Source organism: Aquarana catesbeiana, linkage group LG02, assembly GCF_042186555.1.
Source record: "Aquarana catesbeiana isolate 2022-GZ linkage group LG02, ASM4218655v1, whole genome shotgun sequence".
Taxonomy (NCBI): Eukaryota; Metazoa; Chordata; class Amphibia; order Anura; family Ranidae; genus Aquarana; species Aquarana catesbeiana.
Window position 1 is genome coordinate 361431450 of NC_133325.1, and position 25396 is coordinate 361456845.

The window sequence follows — 25396 nt, forward strand, 5'->3', positions numbered from 1 at the left end:
ATCCACAACTCTACCCCCCAGCTACATCACTAACATTGTCTAAAAATGCCAACCAAACCATTCTTCTCTCCCCTCCAAAGACCTCCTGCTATCTAGCTCTCTCTTCTCCCATGCTCATTTCCAGGACTTCTCTAGACCTCTTCCATTCTCTGGAACACCATACCTTTCTCTGCCTATTTGTCTCCCACTGTATCCACTTTTAGGCAATCCCTGAAAACCTGTCTGTTTAAAGAAACCTATCCTGCTTCTAACATCTAATAGCTGAACTTTTAATTTCTCCATTAGCTCAACTTCCACAGCTTTTATCTTTTTTGTATCACTTCACCCTCCCTTTTAGACTGTTTACTCTAACAAACAGGATTCCTCTTGTATTGTATTGTGACTACTGTCTGCCTAATTTTGAAAAGCACTGCACAGTATATTAATCTTGTATAAAAATAACAATCATCCCCCCCAAATCTCCATTACCCCGCGTTTTCCCTCATATTTGAACTCCAGGTCCCTCCCAGAATGTGCTTATGAAAGATGCTCATTGAAGACTTGTGCAGCTATAGCTAGGACATAGGAAAAATTGACACCTTAATAGAGGGGTGCCCAACCTTTTAAAAAGTGAGGGCCACTTTAGCGACTTGGTAACCGGTTCGCGGGTCACAATGAGTAGAGCACAGGTCCATGTCCTCTCTGCATATGCAGAGCAGACACAGAGACAGCCTGCTCTACTCTATGGGCCCTTCAATCCGCCCAGACAGAAAGGGATGGATCCCCTTCTGTTTTATTAAGCGGATTGGATTGGAGATAGGCGGGTGTAAAAGGACACAAATCTGTTTACATCTGCCGCTCTAAAGAGGTGAATGAAGGGACTCGCTGGGTCCGCCTAAAACACCAGGCGGAACCAATCGGCCTAACGCTGCTTTCACACTGATGCGCTGCAGTTTACCTGCACCTGTGGCTTTCCTGTGGGTTACTTGCACTTTGCCAAAGAATTCTATTATATCCTGCAGGTGTGGTGCACTTTCAGAAAGAGGAAAGAAAGCACACCAAACCTGCAGGTAATAACCGAAGTCTATGCCTCAGTGCAGGTAACCCGCAGCCCAATGTAGCTAATGTACCAGTGTAAAGAACAGATATGCCCATTGCTGTTTTGATTTTAATTAAAAACTGACCTCATTCTTTATTTCTTCCTTAGGATTACTGCAGGTATTGCTGGCTGCTGTGGTCCTCCAGGCGGGTATGGCTGAGGGCTGCTGGCTGTCCCCAGGCGGGTATGGCTGATGGCTGCTGCTGGCTGTCCCCAGGGCGAGTATGGCTGGCAGCTGCTGCTGGCTGTCCTTCAGGACAGGTATGGCTGGCGGCTGCTGCTGGCTGTCCCCCAGGGCAGATATGGTGGACGGCTGCTGCTGGCTGTCCCCCAGGGCAGATATGGCTGACGGCTGCTGCTGGCTGTCCCCCAGGGCAGATATGGCTGATGGCTGCTGGCTGTCGGCTGTCCCCCAGGGCAGATATGGCTGATGGCTGCTGCTGGCTGTCCCCCAGGGCAGATATTGTTGATGGCTGCTGCTGGCTGTCGCCCAGGGTGGGTGTGGCTGACAGCTGCTGCTGGCTGTACCCCAGGGCTGGTACTGCTGGCGGGTATCCCTTGAGGCTGCTGTCCCAAGAGGTGGAGTGCATCTGGTTTCACTACGCCTGTGACAGGAGACGGTGCATGCTTCCTCTAGCACTGGCTCTATTCATGCTGATGCGCAGGGATGGCCGCGATCGGGGCTTGCTTACCTGCCATCCCAGAGCAGGAGGTGGTGGGCCACAGAGGGCGCTGGCCCGCTTGGGCACCCCTGCCCTAATAATACACATTTTTGGAGTTCTGCTTTACATCAAGCAGTGCTAATAAAGGCTTATCAAGAAACTAAGGAAACAAAGACTTCCTCTGTCAAGCTTTAACCACACCCTCAATGATTTTGATCTGCATTCTATGGAAACCTAACTGCATGACATACATTTTCAATGTGTTTTATCCTCCTATTTTAATGATGACATGTTTGCAGCAAGTACAAAGACCATGCATTCTTATTTATTTAGTTATATCCAGCTAACTAGGTAATGGTCACAGTTAGTGATACTGAGTAAAGCAGATGATGATGATTCAATTTTCTTTCTTCCACCACAGGTGGAAGGTAAGAATATCACTTGATTCCCTCAATCAAGACAGTCAGTGTTCATTGGGGAATGCCTCCCGCAGCGCTGGTGTGTTCTGCCAGCGGGGGGCGGAGGGAGCCTTCCCTGACAGTAGAACACCATGCTTATTGCATGTAAAAAATTTGACAGGCTGGTTGTACCCAAATCAATCAATCGACTTTGGTACAATTGGCATTACCATAGATTAATCTAATTTTGGCTGCTCCCTGCCAAACCAGCTGTATTTCAAGCCATGTATGGCTCTGGTTTAAGGGTGCATTCTAGGGTTGCCACCTCATCCCTTTAAACCCGAACACATAATAATTACACAGGTTCTGTGGCTGGTAATTAAACTCACTTGGTGCCTTATCTGCATTTAATTAGCCTCAGGACCTGTGTAATTCAAAGGTGTTCTTGTTTAAAGGGATGAGGTGGCAACACTAGTGCATTCACACCTATCAATGCACTGTGCCGGTTATTACATGCTAGAACCTCAGAAGGGGTTCTCATGTTTAGCTGCGAGTAGGAAGCCCTTTGAAAGCAATGAGAGGCTGCCAGCTCTCACAGGTCATCACACCCCCATGTACATAAACTCAAAAGCCACGTACACACGAGCGGAATGCCCCGACAAAAAAAGTCAGACGGAAGCTTTTCATCGTCTATTCCGATCGTGTGTATGCCTCATCTGACTTTTTTTCTCGAAAATTCTGACAGACCTAGAAATGGAACATGTTCTAAATATTTCCGACGGAACCAATTCCTATCGGGAAAACCGTTTGTCGGTATGCTGTTCTGACGGACCAAAAACGACGCATAATCTGAAGCAAGTACGAGATGGAAGCTACTGGCTATTGAACTTCCTTTTTCTAGTCCCGTCGTACGTTACCTCATTCTTGACGGTTGGACTTTGGTGTGACCGTGTGTATGCAAGACCGTTTGAGCGGAATTCCGTTGGAGAAACCTTCGGAGTTTATTCCGACGGCAAAACCGGTCGTGTGTACGCGGCATAAGGCTGCATTCACATCTGAGCGTTTTCAGCTCATAAAACCACTCGTAAAACTCCTGAAAAACGCCCAACAAGCAAAATCCCATTCATTTCAATGGCACCTGTTCATATCTGAGAGTTTTGTCACCTGAAGCAAAACGCCTGAAAAATGCCCTAAGCTCAAAAAAGAACATGAGCGTCTTTGGGGCAGGTTAGAGGCGTTTTTCTGCCTTTTATATTGGTGACCTGAACAAAATTGCTGTAAAATCACGGTAAAAACATTAGACTTTGAAAAGCTCAGGAGTGAATGCAGCCTAAGGGTTAAAAGGGTTAATGCATACTAGGCTTAAAGGCTGCTTTTTATTTTTTTTTTTTTTTAGGCATTTGATGTTGTGTTTTTTTTCTCTTCCTGTAAATGCACCTCCTATATTGGCCTATGTGTGTATGTACACACAGGTGTTTACAGGCATATTAGAAGAGGAACATTTACAAGTAGAAAAACCACCAGTGCCTTCAAAAGAGGAGCTTTTGAGCAGAAAAAAAATTCTTGACGCGCCTAAATGCCAGATGCATTTACTGCTTAAGCGCCTATTCCAATTAGCAGATTATGTGCAAAATGCTGCTTTAGCTGCTTTTTAAATTTTTTTTAAAGCAGCTTTTCTCCTACTAGGTGAAAGTGTTTTGGGGAGGTAAGTAAATTTTCACTGTGCTATGCTGTGGTCACATGTGAGTGATCGGCTCTGGACACAGACTGAATTAAGGACTAATCACTTGCATGTAATCACAGCTTGAGAGACTACATGCAAAAGCCGGCAGCCTCCCTTTGCTTTCAATGGGACTGCCTACTCAGCTAAACGTTGGACCCCCCGGGCCAGCTATAGAAAGAGCCTAAAAACTGCTAATATGGGTGCAGTAAGTACAGTCTAATTAAAAAACTTTCAGATGCTTCATTCCGCTTGTGATGCTCAGGAGATGGGGTTTTTTTATGCCATGGTTGAAGAACTGTTCAGTTGCAGTGTTTTAAAAATCTGTTTTAGAGAACCAGTCATGTAGAACAAAAAGCAGAAAGCTAAAGTGGTTCAGTGCCAGCATTTTCAACTATTTTACAAGCTGTATGACCTTGTTTGGACATTTTTAAATTGTAAGATGGGTTACATGGATTAACTGATATGTAAGCTAAATATTTTTTTCTTCTGCTTCTTTAAGATGTTTATAGTTGAGAAGATTGAAGGAACGCATTGCAGTCTTCATGAATTCAGCATCACTGGTTCTACCTATGCTCCAGAAGGTCAAATGTGAGTATTCTGTGTGACCATTTGAATATGAGAATGGGCTTTATTCCACCTTGTTAGCAGGCCCCATTGAAACAATGTCAGAATAAAGAGCAGTAGCATCTATACTATATTGGCATCAGCTAAATCTTTACAATTTTTTTGCTTGAGAACCAAAAAAATCTAGAATGATGTAAGCTTTTCGTTCAAACTTTTTATTGAAAAACGGACATAAAGTTTAACAGGCAATATATATACAAGAAATAATAATGAGCATTATACATGTTTTTTTCCCCCAATGAGGATTTTGTGACAACATTTTTCAGGGATAGATCTTGAGCCAAAAGTCAGGGGACAGAACTTCCGCAGAGATGTCAGTGGACATATTATAACCATTTCCAGTTACGACTAGATAGCGAAATAAAACACAAAAAAGAACAAAAGCAAAAGCTAAGAAATAGTATTTTCATATGGAAAGTGGATCTGCGAACATATAATGGATAAAAGTCTAGTAGACTTTAATTATTTGTTAGCAAAATTACCTGTGTTAAAAACGAAAGAGGCAAAGAAAGTGAAGGAGAAAGAGTCCGAAGAGCAAAGGGTATAGAGAAGGTATAGAGAAGGTAGAGAGAGGTTAGAGAGGGAGAAGCAGAGGGGAGAAGGGAGTGTAGTGGTCGGGGAGAGCGCAGGAACACCCAGCCTGCCGCCAAGTCAGCCCATTTATGTTGCGGGTTGGTTAAGGTTTAAGAAGGCGTTTATCGAAGTCCGGGGGTAGAAAATGTTCAGTCCAAGGGATCCAGATTTTGAGATGTTGGGGGATCCTATCAAGGATCGTTGCTTCTATTTTACTGTGGATCATAGCCTGAGTAACTCTATTTTTGACCTCAGCTAGGGGGAGGTTTGGGGTTTTCCAGGCCCTAGCTATTGTCTGTTTAGCCGCTGTTGTGATCTGAAGGAAAAGGCGGGTCTGAGATTTGGTGAAGTCAGAAGGGATAAGATTCAGCAATGCTATAGCCGGATCAGGTACAATACAATGTTGAAATAGTGTGGAGGCCATTTGAAATATAGCAGCCCAAAATTCCTGAGCTCTTGAGCATGTCCACCATACATGGGCATGGGTACCTCGCTCGGTGCAACCACGGAAACAGGTAGCTCGGTAGTTTGGGAGAAATTTAGAGATCCTAGCAGGAACTAGGTACCATCTCATAAGTACCTTGTAGTTTGTTTCTTGTGCGATTACGTTTTGTGAAGACAATTTCGTATTGGACCAAATATCAGACCAGTCCTCTGGACCAAGATCTAATGCGAGGTCTTTGGACCATTGCACAGCATATGAGGGAAGGTTGGTTGGAGGAGAGGTCAGATGAGCGTATAAAAGGGAGATTAGACCAGGGGCATGAGGGTCAGAGTTACAAATCCTTTCAAAAGTGGATAAGTCATCTAATGAGGTATGAGTACCTATCGTTGTTTGGATAAAATGGGATATCTGGAGATATCTAAAAACATCTGTAGGGGGGATATCAGCTAGGTTTTGTAGAGAAGAGAACAATTTTATAGTGAATCCAGAAACAAGGTCGCATATGCGATATAACACCGCTCTGAGCCAGATTTGAAATGAATTCGGGTTAACTTGGGCCGGGTAAAACTTCGGATGGTCCAAATAGAGTAGTGGGGAGTGTGGAGATTGTAACTTAAAGGGACCCCGGAGTTTATCCCATAGCTTAAGGGAGTGTCCAGTTATGGGATTACTGATTGGACCACGAGTTGTGGGGGGCAACCATAATAAATTAGATATTTTGAGTGGGTGTAGGTCGATAGCTTCCAAGCTGACCCAAAGTGGGATTTCATTTTGCGCGTGATAAAATGTAATCTGGGCCAGTTGGGCGGCATGGTAATATCTCAAAAAATTAGGAAGGCCTAACCCCCCATCAAGTTTACTACGAAGTAGTACTGTTTTAGAGACTCTAGGTCTAATTGGGCCCCATATGTATTTGGACACTCGTGTCTGAATAACTCGGTGATAGTATGAGGGAATTAGGATCGGGAGAACTCTATATAGATAGAGCAATTTTGGAAGTAAAGACATTTTTACGGCCGCTATTCGGCCTAGCCAGGAGACACATAACGGACGCCACGCTTCTAATAAGGCTGTTAAGTGTTTTAACATAGGGAGGTAGTTGGTTCTAAAAAGGTGGGCTGGGTCGCTAGTTAGTTTGATACCAAGATAGGCTATTGAGGATGAAGACCAGGTGAAGGGGAAGAAATCCTTTGTGTTCTATTTCTGACTGTGGTAGGGACACGTTGAGAGCCTTTGATTTGGACTGGTTTACTTCCAGTCCTGATATTAGGGCAAATTTGTCTAGAAGTAAGATGAGGTTGGGGAGCGTCGTACGAGGAGAAGTGACAAATAGCAGTGCGTCGTCTGCAAATAGGCATTACTTATGATATGTAGAGGCTATATCAAGGCCTTTGATGTTTGGGCTTGTCCTAAGGAGGGCTGCTAGTGGTTCTATCGCTAATGCGAATACTAGGGGGGGAGAGGGGGCACCCTTGTCTAGTGCCTCGAAAAATCTGGAAACAGTCCGAGCGGTATCCTGAAAATTTAACATATGCTTGTGGTTGGTTATATAGGGAATTAACCCATTGTAGAAAATTGGGGCCAAATCCCCATTTTTGCAGTACATAGTTAAGATAGGGCCAAGAGACTGTGTCAAATGCCTTACGAATATCAAGAGAGAGAAGATGCATGGTGATCTGGCGTGTTCGGACTAGATGTTGGAGTAGAATCACGCGTCGGATGTTGTCACTTTCTTGACGTTTTGGAATGAATCCAACTTGGTCCTTATGTATAAGGCCACCTATAATTGGGTTGAGGTGTATTGCCATGATTTTGGCTAAGATCTTTATATCCAGATTAAGTAAGGATATAGGCCTATAGTTGGACCATAAGGAGTTGTCCGTGTTAGGTTTGGGTATCATAGAAATAATGGCTGTCAACGTGTCCCGGCCAAAGGAGTGTTGTTTAAGGAGGGCATTAAAGGTATTAGTAAGAAGGGGGACTAGAATGGGGGCAAATTTTTTGAAATAAGAGCTAGATAGACCATCGGGGCCTGGTCTTTTATGCGGTTTAAGAGATTTTATGGCTAAGAGTACTTTGTCGGACGTAACGGGGCACTCCATAGACTCTCTATTGGCTTCCGACAATTTCGGTAGAGTGATATTTTGGAATAATGACTCAGCTTGTGTCGCCGAGAGAGTGCGCGTTGAGGTGTATAGTTCAGCTAGCTTCCTGCGGAATTCTGCAAGCACCTTAACAGGGTTACTTGTGAAATTATCCTTGGCCAATTTGAGTCTGATAGGATTGTGCATCCTTTCCGGACAATGGAGTCTTAGTGCTAGGAAGGTGTCAGGCTTATTGGCTTTTGTGTAAATTGCATGGTTAAATCTACGGATGGTTTTATCTGCTGATTCTGCTAATATTAGGTCTAATTCAGCTTTCGTTTTTTCTAGTAAAATCCTATGGGGTTCAGTTGGAGCAGATTGGAATTGAAGAAAGAGGCGATGAAAGTCTGCTTCCAATTGCTGGGTTCTGAGTTTTTTATCTCTCTTGAGATGAGTGGATACCGATATACAGGTCCCTCTGATCACGGGTTTGTGAGCCTCCCATAATAGGACAGGCGAGATACCGGGTGTGGCATTATGCTGTATATATTCTTTGAGGGCTAGTTGTATATCAAAACAATAGGATTGATTAGTTAAGTGTGCTTCATTTATACACCATGTACAATCTTTGGACTGGGGGATCAGGGAGGAGACTGTTGTGACTACTGCGCAGTGGTCTGACCAAGTTATTGGGTGTATGTGTGAGTGGAGCAGGGTTGGCGAGGAAGAAACTGGTATAAAGATGTGGTCAATCCTTGAAAAAGATTTGTGCGGATAAGAATAGATAGTAACATTTTTCTTAGCAGGATTGCATTCTTTCCAAGTATCCAGTAGAGAGGCCTGTTGGAAAAGTTTGCGGAATAATATGGAAGAGGAATATTGTTCAGGGGCGTAAGGAGATTTATCGAGATGTGGGTGCAGTACTTGGTTGGAGTCGCCACATAGAAAAAGGGCGCCCCTACAGTGTGAACGTATCACTTGTAGCAGGTGGGTAAAAAAGGGGTTGGGATTAGTATTGGGGGCATAATAGGAGACTATAGAATAATATAATGACCCTCAGGGTCTTTGATTTAATTAGTTAAGATAAACGGGAGAGTGTGGTGGAACGCAATAAGAACACCTCGTTGCTTAGTGGCAGCCGAGGCAGTGAACACTTGGGGGTATTTGGAACTAAAGTATTTGGGAGTTGCTTTAGCAGAAAAGTGGGTTTCTTGTAGGGCTAATATACTAGCCTTCAAGGATGAGAAAGTACGGAAGGCCTTAACCCTTTTGTTAGGGGAGTCCCTTTACGTTTAGGGAGAGTATGTTCAAGGGGGCCATTTAAGTGTTTTGGGAGAGGCACTATAGGAAAGCTGTGTGTGGTTCACGCGATCTCCCTGACCAAGAGGGGAAGGACAAAGAGAAAGGCAGTGGAAACAGTGGAAGGGAAAGCAGAAAAAGAAATCAATGAACAGTAGATAGGTTTTACAAGGAGAATAAGAAAGTGTAATAACACTTGGTACGTTGGACTTTTTAGCCCAACAGGTCGATGTCTGCACCTCCAAACCAGCCAGCTGGCAAGGAAGCGCATGCATCTTACAGGGGGGAGCAGTGACAGTTCCCCGCCGCAGACTGGGAGAAAAAAAACAGAAAAAACTGTAAATCTCTAACAATATAAACCGTAAATGTTAAGGATTTGTCATTGTACACACTTATAGCATATAGGTAATAACCGGTTATGTAAATATTTAAGGAAGGTCATCCTAGCAATATTCTTTAAATTTCTATGGTTATCATTTTGCAAAATCCCAACTTAAAAAAATTAAGGGATAAAACGAGCGGTAGAAAAAATATAACACATTTATCAACATCAGAGCCTTAAGAATCCATTTAAGGATATGTGTGAACCAAAATAAAAGGTAAAAGCAAGATTGAATGGAGCATATCAAAAAGGATATATCCATAACATGTGCGCCCCCACTTAAAAAAAAAAAAAAAGGGGGGGGGAGACAAAAAAGTGGAAAAGGTCATATTCAATATGTTCCATACCGACGTGTGTTCTTCAGGCACATAAAGTCCTATAGGACTGTAACAGGGTGAAACCACATCTGTCTCCGATCAATAGTATAAAAAATATGTGGTCAAAAGTTCTCATGTGGTGTCAAAGAGGGCCCATGAGCGATCGCATTTTAATCAGCGGGATGTGTGAGATTTTGGGTCAAGGGCTTTCTTGGCGAGATGGAGTTCCTTTTCGGATCGAGGAGGGGCCTTGTTGGTCCCTCTTTGGTGTGGTGCTGTAGGGATGAGATGCTGATCGTGCTGGCGTACGTGGTAGTGAAGTCTCAGGTTGGTGTAGAGGGGGAGACAGATGAAGCGATTCAAGAAGGCGTTGCAACGATTCTGGAGAAGTGGAGGAGTGTTGCTGCCCCTGATACGTGAACTGAAGGGAGAAAGGGAATCGCCAGGTATATTTTATCTGATGCTGTATCAGGATTTGCAACTGCGGCTTCATGGCACGCCGTTTAGCAATGGTGAGGGGTGCCAAGTCAGAGAAAAGTTGGTAATTGTGGTCTTGGAACTGGAGAGTGTCTTTGTTCCGGGCAGCTGAGAGTAGTTGCTCTTTAGTACGGAAGAAGTGCAGCTTGATTATTATGTCCCGTGGAGGACCGTCTTGCTGACGACGAGTAAGGGCCCTGTGGATTCTATCGAATTCCAGGCGTTCAATGGGTATAGAGGGGCAAAGTTCTTGAAAGAGGGCTGTAGTGAAGGATTGAATGTCTTCGACCATTTCAGGGATACCCCGGAGGCGCAAATTGGACCTGCGTGAGCGATTCTCAGCATCCTCCAGGCGTGAGAGTAGTGTGGCATTTTCCTCACGGAGGGCCGCCTGTTCCTGGGCATGCTCTTGTAGAGTGAGCTCTATGTCATCTACCCTTGTTTCCAAGTCAGATGTGCGCTGTCCTAGCTCTCTTATCTCCCGTGACAATCTATTGGTGATTTGGTCAGATGTAACTTTTAGGGCCCTGTTTAGCATTTTTTCCATATGCTTCAGGAAATCAGGCTGAGACATACCTGATTGTGGATGAGCGGGTGAACCGCTGTATACTGGATCTGTGTCCTCATCTGCTTCACTGTCTGCCCATTCAGATCTGGCTGGGGATGCAGTGTGCTGTGTGGGAGTCTTCGCCACCATCTTGGACGAGGCGCGGGCCAGGGCCTCCTTGATCGGCTTGGGTTTGCTTTTACCCCTGTGTCCCGTTAGAACCATCCCGGTTGTGGCTCGGGAGATGCGGGAGAGGATCGCCGGGTTTCTGGCTCGTTTAGACTGTCCGGGTGCGATACGGAGTCCCGAGTCTGTGGCGGGGAGTGCGGAGCTCTAAGAGGAAACGTCCTCCATGCTAAGCCTCGCGCATGCGCCCCCATGATGTAAGCTTTTATCACTCATGTAACTGGAGTTACAGAACTGGAGCCATGAAACTGTTGGGGTAAAATGATAGGGTAACATTGTAAGTTGCATAAACTCCCATCTTTACTGAGGACCGTAAAGTGCAGATTTTGTACGGAGAGGTGGTTTGAAGGAGGTGTAAAAAAAATCCATCTATGTCACATTAGAACAGCCTTCCCAAGCCTAGTGGTGGCATGCACTGTCAAAATAAATTATCTTGCCAACTTCACACCTCTAGCTTGACTTAATCTACCAGTAGACATGGCGAGGTTAGAGTAAAGATAATAAAAGTTGCACCAATAATGTCTTTGCTGATGGCTTCGGGTAATACAACCATGTTTTAGCTGTGGGCAGTCATTTTAAAAGCTATTACACTTTCCAGCACTTTTCATGTGGACGGTGTTTAGTCAAATCAGAAACCATTCAATTTTTATCATTCCTGCAAATATCTTAATGGCTATAGAGTGTAAAGGTATTTAAGACTTTTCAGTCCCTCTTCTTAAGCAAGTATTCTCCAGGGTTAAATACTTTAAGTATCTATGTCATGCTAAGGATGACTGTTCCAAACCAAATTTACAAAGTGGCAGCTCAAATATGTATAACTCTTTGTATAACTCTCTTTTTGTGTAATGAGCTGTGTTTGATAACTTGAGTGCCAGCCAACCTGTTTGAGTTGTCTTCAGCACATTTTCCATTCATTGTATCCTTCTCTTTATATTATGTGATAGATAGATAGATAGATAGATAGATAGATAGATAGATAGATAGATAGATAGATAGACAGATAGACAGATAGACAGATAGACAGATAGATAGATAGACAGATAGATAGATAGACAGATAGATAGATAGATAGATAGATAGATAGATAGATAGATAGATAGATAGATAGATAGATAGATAGATAGATAGATAGAGATCTATATATATATATTTATTTTACCTTTTGGAGAGTCACTATTCAGAATAAATTGAAAGTTCTAAAAATGTAATATGTGGCATGGGAAAATGATTTTCACTTCTAGATTGTTATATTCAAATTATAACACATGTAAAGCATGAAATATGTGTTGGCGTTTGAGGCAGTGGCAGGATTGTGGACAGTGTTTGTCTCACATAATTTTCCCAAATACGCATAGTGAGGGACTCCCAGGATTCATGGCTGATGTGGAGAAAACTTTTCATTTTCTCCACTGTTCTGGGTCCTGGAGATCAATAGCTTTGTAGAGCTTTGTGTGGGATAAAGAATCCATTCCTAGTTCTGTATCTTAATTGCTAGCTAGACCTGTTGATTATTCCCAGACATCTGTAGGCCTTCGTATGTGAGTTGACTGAATGCTCAGGGCTCTCTCTGCTTTGAGAACTTGCTAATGTGTGAAAAGTATGCTGAAGAATACAATAGAAGTCCTGTTTCTACCTGTTTGTGTTGGGGATTCCATTAAGGCACCCCGTTAACTGGTTTACTGCTCTCAATACCTATTGCGCACTTCCCCCTTACAACTTGGTGCTCTGATATGGGTAGCACCTTCTTTAACACAATTGAGAAGCTTGTAAAACAGCTTATATTGGCATATGGTAGCCAGCAAAAAAATGACCCATTTAACAGTCTGCAGATGCAACCGCTAACTTTATTGACATAACCATTAAATGGCACATGTAAATTAGCTGTCAAAAACTATTCTTGTATAAGGGGTAACAGTCCATAATGTCTTTCAATGGTTAAAGTGGTTGTAAACCCTTACACACCACTTTTCCCAAGAGGTAAGCCTATAATGAGGCTTACCTGTAGGTACTGGAAATATTTTTTAAACCTGCACGGAATGCGCACTGAGGAAGGGCACGATCTATGTGCCATTTCTAAAGGGCCTGCGGCGGGACCGTCACCTCCTGCATGCATGCGTGGGAGTGACATCATGCGCCTCCGGCCAATCACAGGGCCGAAGTCCACTGCCCCGGAAGGAAGAGGGGTGAAGATGAACGCCTCCACCAGCGGGGACCTCAGGGACATTGCAGGTTTTGTTTGCAGGTTAAGTGCAACATAATGGGCTACTGTATGATGCATACTAGCCCATTATGCTTTTACTTTGCAGGGGAAAAAAGAGGAAGTTAAACTCATCAGGGTTCACTTCGGCTCGGTTCACACGGGGGCGACTTGTCAGGCGACCTAGCCGCCTGACAAGTCGCCTCCCGTTCTGTACAATGGAACCGTTCTAATCGGAGCGACGCAAGTCGCTTCGACTTAGAAGAAAGGTTCCTGTACTACTTTGGGGGCGACTTGCATAGACTTCTATACAGAAGTCGTCTTGCAAGTCGCCCCGGCAGTCGTGTGCAGGTCGCCTCGGTGAGGCGACCTGCAAGTCGTGCCGCGTCTAGTGTGAACCGGCACTTCCTCTTTAAAGTCCTTTAATAAAAATCACTGCTCCTCCTAAGAGACTGAAGAAATCTCTAAAAAAAAAAAAAAAAAAAAATAAACAAACACCAGAGGGTGCCAATCTAAGGCTGGCCATACACGGAGCAAATTTTTTTGCTGCATGGGTTACAGGAAAGAAATTCACTCGATTACCCCATCAACGCAGACCGCGTTCATGCAGGAATGCCTCCTGCCGGCCCAATGTCTTCTCCCGGTGGGGGCAGGCGGGGGAAGCAGTCCACACTAGAAGACAGTGATTATCGCTAGTGGCTCTAGCAGCCACTAGAGATAATTGCAAGAGAATTTGGCAGGCTGTTTGTTCCCAAGTTGATCGATCAATTTGGTACATTCAGCCTGCCCATTAACTGTTGAGATCTCGGCCGGTTCCTGCTGAACTGGCCAAGATTGGAACCGTGTATGGCCAGCCAAAATATAGTAAGATTGCAAACTTTAATAAAAAAAAATAAAAAGCAAAAGAGCAACTCGCAAATGATCAGTAGTGAAGGTTTTGTCAACCACTAAACAACCCATCGGCAAGAGGACTCTGTGGAAAGCATGTTAATCCAGTCCTAGGATCTCGAGCACCGCAGCTGGCTAGGTTGTCTGAGGACAGGAAGCCAGCGATGATCCGTGGAATGCAGAGCCAGCCTGAAGTGACATCCATGCCAAGTTACTGTATGGATGTGGCTACGTGTTTCGGAGCCGACCAGCTCCTTTTGTCAAGCCTGTATGGACACTATCTACTGTGCTTTTTAATCATGGAGGGCTGCAACGCCCAGCGCTGCTTTAAGGGGGCCAAACATGTATGCGTGCTAATGAAACATGGATGGGACACATAAGTTTCTCTAAAAAGGACAAACCTTTATATGGAAAACTATTGATAAGTATGATTAAAATATAATAAACATAGAAAATGCATACCGAATGTCATAAATGGTTCAAAAACATACTCCTTAGTGGTTTAAGCACATACTTGATGGAATAAAAATGAGGACGAATTCATAGATATGCAGAATTCATTCATAAGCAATGAGCAACAATATGGAACATCAGAAATATCTGAAATATCTTGAAAATAATTCCAATATGTACCCAAACCTTTCCACCAAGGAAGCTATTACACTCTAATGCGGGGTATTGAATTAAAATTCATGTAGGTCTGATCAGTAAAATTTTCTTCCAGCAGAGGTCTGAATTGCATGTTTGTGTGATGTCTCGGATCCTTCCCATCCCTGCCCTCACATTTTATATCACATTTCCATTCTTATATCAGTGTCCTCAGTCCCCCGCACAACACAGTCTCCCACTTCACATCAGTTCCCCTTCACATTAGTGTCAACTGCCCCCTTCACATCACCCCCCCCCCCCACAGCACTTTCCCTCCTTTACATCACATCCCCTCCAGAACCGCCCCCTTCACATACCCCCCTTACTCACAGCACTTGCCCACCTTTACATCCCCCCCCCAGCAGCACTAACCCCCTTTACATCACCCCCCTCCGTACAGCACTGCCCTCTTCACATCCCATCTCCCCTCCCCACCAGCACTTGCTTCCCTTCACATCCCCTCACACAGCACTGCTCCCTTTTACAGCCTCCCCTTCACTTGCCCCCCTTCGCATCACCCTCCCCCACAGCACTGCTCCACTTTCGCATAACCCTGCAACCACCACAATAATGTTCTTGGGAACCATCAATTGTTTTACATTTTATTTTCAATATTTTTCATGTTCCATATTATAGTCTATTGCTTTTGAATGAAGTCCTCATGTCTATGAATTATTCCTCATTTTTAGCTCCCTATGAGTCTGTTTTTAAACCAATAATGAAAATCAGTATGCATGTTCTGTTTATATTTTAATCATGCTTCTCAATTTTCCATATACATTTTTTGCCTATTTTAGAGAAACTGATGTGTCCCATCCATACTTTATTAGCACACATACATGAAACTGATGTACCTAGTTTGTTTTATTAGCATTCAAATGTGTTTGGCCCCTTTAAAGCAGCACCGGGTGTTGTGGTCCTCCATGCTTAAATAGCGCAGTAGATACTATCCATCTAGGCTTGATAAAAGAACTGGTCGGCCTCCAGAACATGTAGCCACGCCCCCACTCCTTCACTGGTACTGGCATTACTTCTGTCTGGCTCTGCATTCCACGGACCTTCGTAGGCTTCCTGGTTGTTGATGTCCTCTTATGACCTGGCCAGCGGCGGTGCTCAAGATCCCGGGACTGGATTTACATGCCTTCCACGGAGTCCTCTTGCTGATGGACTGCTTGGTGGTTGACAAGCACTTTACTACTGATTATTTTGTGAGTTGCAATTTTGCCTTTTATTAAATTTTGCAATCTTACAAAACTTAGACTGGCACCCTCTGGTGTTTAACAGCGAACTGTAGCCTACCACCCTCCTTTGAGGGATAGCAGCCAGTGAACCTGTATGGAAAGGCAACAGATACAGGTCTTGTTGGGCAGATGATGGCTCAGCAGCCAACCTCTACACCTAAACAACTGGTGCAGGACACTTTATGGAAATTGTCCCTGGAGGGGATGATGTTGAAGCCTACCAGAGGAGCAAGAGGGCTGCTGTGACCTTATCTGAGGAGGAAGGGCCCAAAAGGCCTACTATGACTTACAACTTCAAAATGCTAAGGAGGATCTTAAACCCAAAAATGAAAACCTAGCCAGGCTCAGGTTTTCGATGGGCATCCTAGTGCAGCATGTGTGCTCTCTGGATTATGGGACCTTGGGAAGTTCCTGATGTCCCAGATGTATGCAAGTGGTTGCAGCTGAAGATGCACAAGCCTGCTCAGATTGTGGTGGCAAGGCTTTGTTAAATCAGAGCCTTGCCTATTAAGATTTAGAGGTGCATTAAGGTGTACAGAACCCAAGAGCGTGGGTCAGCTGGTGTCCCTTTTGAAGTAAACAGGCTCCTGAGGAAGGGATGAGACACCTATGGGTTCCAGATATGAATGGTCTCCTAGTCCAAAAGGTATCTTAGAGATATGGCAGATTAAGTTCTGTCAGTGCAAATTTACCCATATTACATGAGCCTATAGAATATGACCGGAGAAGTTGTATTTCATTATTTGCCAAGCCTGTTCTAGCAGCACACCTAGGAACGGAGACTGGCAGATATGTCCTGTTACAATAGAATGACATCCAGTAAAGGTATTATTAGACTCTGGAAACCTCATCATATTGATCCATGCTAGTCTGGTGGGCTCTGCCAAGCTTGATACTGACCAAATGAGAGAACTTTGTATACATGCGATGCAATAGACTTGCCCTACTGCAGTTTTCTCTGTGGAGGCACCCAGTGGAAGCATGTCATGGGTTTGGTTAAGAACTTGCTACACTGTTTAATACTAGGCTATGACTGGCTGTAAACCATCCTAAAATGTATCTGGAGTAAATTATTTTGCCTAAACTTAACTTTGGTTAAGGAATCAAAGGAAACCGCCTCAGTGCCAGAAGTAACAACTATACAAGTGGCTAGGAAAGATTTTGGGACTGCAGTTGTGCAATCCAAATTGAGAAAAAGCATGTCAAAATGATAAATAGGGCACTTCAAAAACCAGAAGTTAGCTTGGTATCCCCTCACTTTGCATTATCCCATAACTTACTGTATCATGTAAAGAAGGAATGAGAGCAAGTTGTGGCATAAGTTGGTGGTTCCCCTGTCTCACACAAGGGTGGTGTTTTATCAGGCCCATTCTCACATGTTGATCTTTTTGAGGTAGACTTAAAAGAGTAGGCTTAGCAGCATTTTGTTCTGGCCAGGTATTAACAAAGCAGTTGAGGAATATTGTAAATCTTGCCCTGAGTGTCAAAGTGCTGCACTGCAACAAGGGGGCCCCCAGATCCCCCCCCCCCATGTGAATGAGTATAGGGTACATTGTACCCTTGCTCATTCACAAAAAAAAGTGTAAAAAAGAAATAACAGAGATCGTTTTTGACTATTCCTTTATTTAAAAAAACAAAAACAATGTCCCCCTGGTGTAAATCCATCGCCAATCACGACGCCCAATGCCACCGCCGGCCTGAAAAAGGAAGAAAAACAGAAGGTCAGATTCACCGTCTGACAGTTCTTAATTAGCTAAGGGCTGAGGCCACCCAGCGATGTCACTGGGTGACATCACCCCCTTGTGACATCATCCAGTGCATGTCCATCCCTTAGCTTAGCCTTGGCCCCACCCCTTAGCTATTTAGGAACTGGCAAACTGCAGGAGCCTTTGGAGCGAGTGGACCTTTTTTTTTATTTTTATTTTTTTTGGGTAGCGGGCGTTGTGATTGATGGATCTACACTGGTCGACATTGTTTTTTTGTTTTGTTTTTTAATACAGGAATTGTCAAATACGTCTGTTTCTATTTCTTTTTGACATTTTTTTGGAGAATGAGTAGGGGTAGATACTGGGGGCCACCGGCTCTAAAAATTCGCATCAGAACCACATCTAACTTGCAACTGAGAAATTTGCACTGAACATGTGTGAACTTCGCTTTATTGTTTTCAACAAGTGAAGTGCCAGTCATCCATAGGGTATTTCCATGTTTGAACTTTTATATAGTAGATAACCCCCGGGGGCCTGGGTAACATTTGAGCAAGAAATCACAAAAAAGTGTAATCAAACACAAAAAATATTCCCTTCTGTACCAGACCATTGCTGGCACAGTATGAAGGAGAGGGGGGACCATGTAGCACTTTTGATGGGCCTACCCTGTAATCTCATCCTTTTGGACACAAATCTTTACAATATTTGAACAAGTGATGAGCATTCACATTTCAGGGACACCAGAAACTGCACTCCTCTCCTTACTCTCAAATCTCTAGTGCCAAGAAAGTTCTCTTGCTTTTTTTTTTTTTTTTTTTTTTTTTATTATTACCGGCCTGAATTGTGATACCTAGAAACTAGAGGTCTAATCTTCCTCCTTCCATCAAGAACTGGATCTCCAAAATCGCTCACCTGCAGCTCATGGAGAAACTGACAGCTCAATTAAATTATACATTTTTAGCAATATATCTCCATTTGAAGTATCAGGATTGCTTACATAAGCTCGAACAAATTAAAAAAAACTTTTGTGATACTAATGAGTAAGAATGGGCTTGGGTGTGTTTGAATCGACCCCACCAGGAAGCAGACATTGCCAATCATGGGCAGTGTGTGTGTGTATGTGCAGCTGCCGATCAGGAAATGCCTCACTGCCTATGATTAGCAGTGTGCTGTGACTGCTTCCTGGGGGGGTTCGATCCGAACACGCCCAAGCCCATCACTACTACTGATCACTACCCCCTGGACCAGGATTAGGGGCTACTCTTCAATCTGTTTTTCTCTCCCCACACTTTCTGGTTACTTTATTTTCACTTTATCTTGATTGCTTACCTGAGCACTGACTGATTAAGAAACTTTTTGTGGAACTACTTTTCACTATTTCTTGGATTGGGATTAAGGGCTGCTCCTCTTGGCGACTACCCTGACCACTCTTTTCCTTTCTCACACCTCTTCTCTTCTTTCTTCCTGCATGCTGCCTTTTAGTTTTTGTCACTCTTATCTATTTTATCTCCTATCCCATTACTAGGTCACCCCATGTTCTGTGTGGTGATCCCCTCACAGCTTTGGGTTTCTCTAGGTCCTATCCTGGCCCACTATTTTGGTTGATAATATATCTTTTAGTGACACTGCAGTCATTTGATTTGTCATATCCTGTAGTACAGGTCAGCTCTTTGTACCCTTTTTACATTTTGTGCTGGAAATGTTCAATAAACTTTTAGTGTTTAATTAAAAAATATATATTTTCTACAGTTCTTGAAATTTGTTTTTTAATAGTATACAATTATGGTTACTTTAATATTATTTTTTTTTCCTTTTTTAAACAGCTTAAAAGATGAGCAGATTGTTCAGTGTGGTCAGTATGATGGTTTGGTGGAATTGGCCACAATTTGTGCTCTTTGCAACGATTCATCTTTGGATTTTAATGAGGTTGGTATGCTGCAAGTTCAACGCTTAATGTATTAAATATGAAAAATTATGTTTTAGGAGGCAAAAGTTGTTTATCCTTCAGACAGCAGTGTTATGGCTGTAATTCCATTCTTGTTGCCTGGCAGTACTGCAATACTGCAATATACATTAAGTAAGATTTTAGTAATCACTAAGTGATAGTTTTGATTATTGAATCAAGTATGTTTAGTCATATGCCAAAATTAGAAATAGCAACAATTACAATATACATTTTTTTTTTGTTAAACCAGCGGGTTGAACGAAAAAAGTTCAATTACATATTTGAGGTAAATGGGGGAATTCCTCCCACTGTACTATTGTGTTCTCATGGCAGGAAGCCTTTTCCGCCATCAGAACACGATTAGTGTTACCAAAAAAAAACCCGACCGGGTGGTTGTACAAAAATCGATTGATCGACTTCTGTACAACCAGGGTTGCCTATACATGGATCGGGCCCCTGCTGACCCGGCTGAATTTCACATATAATTAGTTGTTTGTTCATCGAAATTGCATGGAAATGTGATTGGTATGAATGCAGCACAATCAAATGTTCTCAAGCTATTTTCTCTGCAAATCAAATGTAAATGGGAAAAAAAAAAGAAGAAAAAAAAAAAAAAACAGTGCATAGGGAGCATACTATATTATGACCACTAAATGGATCTGTGGAGCATTTTCCTTTTTTGTTAATACATCCCAAGGTGTTCTTTCAGAGCTGATTTTGAAATATTTCCTGCAAGCTACTGATTTTATATTGTGTTGCTATTTTAATACAATAGACAGGACCTATGTTAATAATAATGTCAGTGTTTATTTTTTAGTCAAAGGGAGTATACGAAAAGGTGGGAGAAGCAACAGAGACTGCTTTAACCTGTCTGGTGGAGAAAATGAATGTCTTCAACACCGATGTGCACAAGCTTTCTAAGGTGGAACGAGCCAATGCTTGCAATTCCGTGAGTACACCTTCAAACTGAGGGTTTTTATGTAACACTTGTACTTTGAAAGGCAAAACACAAAATCCAGTCATAATCCAGTACAGCAGGTAGGTGAAACAGAGCTGAGGGAGAACTAGGACTTACTGATTAAACCAAAAAACAAACCTTTATTATATTGCAGCTTTCCAATTCTTAGTTGTGATGGCTGTAATCGTTTTTTTTTTTATCTTAGGCCCCTTTCACACGGGTGGATAGAATTGTGCTTTTAGCTGCGGACAGATGAAGTTATCTACTGCAGCTAAATGAACACAATGCTTTCCTATGGCCCCGTTCACACACTGCGTTTAGTGACGGTTTCGTTACATGTGGTTTTGTGCAGATAGAAAAAATAAAGTTGACTGCATCGAGGAACGATTTAATGCAGCAATCTGCACATAACTGCAGGTAATCGCAGCGTACTATTTCACCTGCGGATAGCAGCGGCAACAAGGAAAGAAAGACAACAGGAAGCACATCAGAAATGGTAAGAATGTTCTAAACGCAGCCGTATGCAAACGCACGTAAACGCAGCTAATCACAATGTACAACTGCAAGTGAACGCTGTGCCAGGATTCTCTGAATTTCAAAATAATAAAACATGCTTTTAAGAGCGGCAGAACAGCCGCGCGTGTAAAAGGGGCCTTAGGCTTTCTTTCTTCTATTTTCATCTGGTGATCCAGCCAGTAAGTCTGTTTTTTTTTTTGTTTTTTTTTCAACAGACAAGCTCTCTTGCAGATTGATTGTATGACATACAGAGATTAGACAACCCATTTAACATTGACAGGGGTGCTTAAAATTATCTGTTTTTATTTATTCATGTAAAACTTTTATCCCAAAAGAAAAAAGTTTGCTGTTAACTGATTAAATAGTATTAGCTGGAGTTCAATACTCCCCACCCCCTGAACTGGCAATACTGCTGTCCACATGTGCCCTCTGTGCTCATTCATCCAGAGTGGAGGGCACTCTAATACAGGAGGTGTGTTACTGACCAGATCACCAGTTGAAAAAAGCCTAAAAAAAGAAAACGAATGCTGCCTCCACATCCAAGAAATGGCAAGCTTACATTTTTTGTTTTGGGTTTAATACCGTTTTAGGAGTGGGTTGACACGTGGATGGGTTGGATGTACTACTCCAATGAGATACCTGTTGTCTAAATGTTTTTCTTTCTTATAAAGCGACCCCACTCATTACTCGCACCTGGTTTAGCATTCCTCCCCCTAACTTTTTCTTTTTGCCCCGATACATTTTGCAGCCCCAGATTTTGACCGTAAGGTTTTTAGACAAGTCAGGTTTTAATGGCTGCTCCTGTATCCATGTGTGGTATTATGCACGACACCCTTTGATTGCTTCTGTATCTCGACCATCCTCCATATAGATTGTTTTTTTTTTTTGGGGGGGGGGGGGTGATTTGGAGTGCACTCTGTACTTTTCTTACAAGCTTATTTGTCAATGTGCATGGGGGGACTGCTCCTCCCATTGGATGGCTTCCTACCTTTGAAATTCTGCTACCTTAGAAATGTTGTCATGTTATATAATACCCATGTTTTTTTTTTCATTGCAATTATAATTTTGTTTTCATCACTTTTTTTTTTCTTGTATTCAAAAAAAAAAACTGGGTTGACACTGTTGCATTCTGGTTTTGCATGTTGGTGCACTCTAATGCCATTACTTCTTGCACCTTGCCAATACACCTACTTTGCAGCATACCAGAGTGTATGATAACACACTACTGTACGCTGTAGTTTGCTGCGTTACAAAAAAATGGTGCATTCAGCTTTTTTGGTGCCTTGGGTAGCCCATTCAAATAAATGGGCTGCCTTAATGCAAGTAGGATAAAAACATTGCAATAGTGTAAATCCATGCTAACTGTACTGTACATTGCATACCTCCACTGAAGCTTCAAAAGCAAAAATGTCTGGTTCACTGATCTACTTCTGTGCTTACTGGTTTTCCAGACAACACGTTGTAAAGCACAAGTAACCAGAGTCTATCCAGCAGAAAACCATTCTTTTCTTTCCCTCAGCTCTGGGGAGTTCATTTGGAAATTGTTTGAACCTACTGTTTCTGCTTACAACCAAAAAAACAAATACATAAAATCTGATATTTTGATTACCTAATAATTATTTTTTTAATTTGTATGTTAGCAATGTTTTTCCTCTTCCGCTGTTTATTAGGGATTCACTTATTCAACGTAAACCACATTCATCAAAAAATGCTATTCTTCTATATTGTATGTAGGTATTTTACACATCTTGTGGTTTCAGTGTGTAAAATCATTCATGCAGTTTACAAAGAGCTGTATTTGACTAGAAGCTAGCTCAGATTGTGTTCTGCTCAATGTAATTTTCTACGCATTCACAAACTGTGTGAATTCATTTAGTATGTATTTTGTATTTATGTATATTGCACACTTAAATAAGCTAATTTAGTAAGGTTAGCTCTAATATTTTGGCCTTTTATTGGCTGTTAGATGATGTACAAAGACGCAAGTTGGCTTGTGTTGTACCCCATATAATTAGAAAATTAGTCTTGGGTATTGAATATCTAAATTGGTGAATGTCTGTCAGGCATAGTCCTTTAGTGCAAGGGCATTGTTATAGTTTACCTATGGATTTCCAGTATATAAAGTATGTATGACTGGTACAAGAAGCAAAGACACAAGTTATTTTTTTTTTTTTTTACTCTAAAATAAAGAAATATGACCGATCAACTTTTATAACCACAGAAATCTTTTGAATATTTTGTTTTTATTTTTTTATGTTGGAACAGGTAATTAAGAAGCTGATGAAGAAGGAATGTACCTTGGAGTTCTCTCGAGATCGGAAATCCATGTCTGTGTATTGTACACCCCTTGGTTCCAGTGCTGCTGGTACAAAGATGTTTGTTAAGGTAACAGCATTCTCTGTGTCTTTTTAGTATTCATATCTGAAAATGACTTCTGCACTTCTTTTTTCTTCTAGAGTAGATGTTTTTTTTTTATATCTGTTATATGCAAAAAGCCCATTATTATTTGACGCAAATTACGTTGCAAGGGGCTGTGCAGTCCACCATCTCTACTTCTCACATTTTAACATAGGATACAACTTTTATCCTTAATGTGCCTTGACATTTCCCTTCCAGTGTTTCTCAATAGCTCTTATAATCAGTACCTTCTTTTCTGAAGTTATTCCTCTGGATTTAGAAGCATCCAGGAATCCTCATCCTCACCTTCCCAGACTGATGATTATTATTATTATACAGGATTTATATAGTGCCAACAGTTTACGCAGTGCTTTACAACATAAATGGGAGACAATACAGTTATAATACAATAAGATACAAGAGAATTAAGAGGGCCCTGCTCAGAAGAGCTTACCCACAGTTCATATGAGTTGAGGTCAACCCACTTGGATGGCTCCCACCTCTACAGACTGTGGAGGAACCATATCTTACCCTCATACTAATGATCACCAGGAACCCACCACCGAAAAGAATGTAAACCCATGATCCGCTCTCCATCATGACTTGCCTTTCTTATGAATAATGACATTTCTTTTTGTGCTAATGACCTCATAATGGCCTGCAGACTACCTCATCCAGACTGATGATCAGCTTTAACCACTGACCTGGCATAACTGAACACACAAACTTTTTATCACACCCCCACAGACACATTTTGTTCACATTTCATCTGTTTTCTCTAAACAGAAATAACAAACCTTTTATCTATTAATAGATACTTTTGTCTCTTCATAAACACCAACATGTAAACACATCATTTTCAATGCCCTATACATATTTAAAGATCATTTAATTTCTTTTTTCATGGTTACCAAGCAGGCTGTGTGTTGCTGCTTTTTCTTTTTTGTATCCCCTTATACGTAAGGGTTCCATCACCACCTAGAGGGAAACAGCAGTATAACAAATCACAATCCAATTAGGCTACATAGATAAAGCCACTATAATTCTTTTTTTACATTCCATGAAGTTTTAACGTATGGGAGATAGTTTGTTTTACTTATCTGGATCAAGAGTAAAACCATGATCTCAGTTTTATGTAATGCTATACATCTTTTCAGAGCACTATTAGTGGAAATAGATTGTAGTGCAAGCTTTCAAAGCTTGCTGGTCTCTTTTTAATCAATAGGAGCTGACAGTACGTAACTGGAATTTTATACATGAAACAACAAAGAGATAGAGATATTATACACTTGACACAGACAAGTAGCATTGGGTGCTAAAAAAAAATGAGGATACATACAGTGCCTTGCAAAAGTATTCACCCCCCTTGGCATTTTTCATGTTTTGTTGCCTCACAACCTGGAATTAACATGGATTGTTTGAGGATTTGCAGATTTGCATCATTTAATTTACAGGACATGCCCACAACTTTGAAGATGATTTTTTTTTTTTTTTTTTTTTATTGTGACGCAGACAACAAATAGGATAAAATAACAGAAAAAGTCAACGTGCATTATTATTCACCCCCCTAGTCAATACTTTGTAGAGCCACCTTTTGCGGCTATCACAGCTCCAAGTCGCTTTGGATAAGTCTCTATGAGCTTGCCACATCTTACCACTGTGATTTTTGCCCATTTATCCTTGCAAACTGCTCAAGCTCCTTCAAGTTGGATGGTTTGCGCTCGTGAACAGCAATCTTTAAGTCTGACCACAGATTTTCTATAGGATTAAGGTCTGGGCTTTGACTAGGCCATTCCAACACATATACATGTTTCCCCTTAAACCACTCAAGTGTTGCTTTGGCAGTGTGTTTGGGGTCATTGTCCTGCTGGAAGGTAAACCTCCGTCCTAGCCTCAAATCACACACAGAGTGGTACAGCTTTTGCTCAAGAATATCCCTGTATTTAGCACCATCCATCTTTCCCTCAACTCTGACCAGTTTCCCAGTTCCGACAGCTGAAAAAAATCCCCACAGCATGATGCTGCCACCACCATGTTTCACTGTGGGGATGGTGTTCTTTGGGTGATGTTATGTGTTGGGTTTGCGCCAGACTTAGCGTTTTATT

General features: G+C 42.2%; 1 protein-coding gene across 1 annotated transcript in view; it reads left to right on the plus strand.

Annotated features, from left to right (window-relative positions):
- ATP2A3 (ATPase sarcoplasmic/endoplasmic reticulum Ca2+ transporting 3) overlaps positions 1-25396 on the plus strand; it is a 391838-nt gene that overhangs the window by 320756 nt on the left and 45686 nt on the right. The window contains exons 9-12 of the mRNA XM_073615051.1: positions 4361-4449; positions 19299-19401; positions 20238-20369; positions 23160-23279. Coding sequence (XP_073471152.1) covers positions 4361-4449; positions 19299-19401; positions 20238-20369; positions 23160-23279 — 444 coding nt within the window. The remainder of the gene's footprint in view (positions 1-4360; positions 4450-19298; positions 19402-20237; positions 20370-23159; positions 23280-25396) is intronic.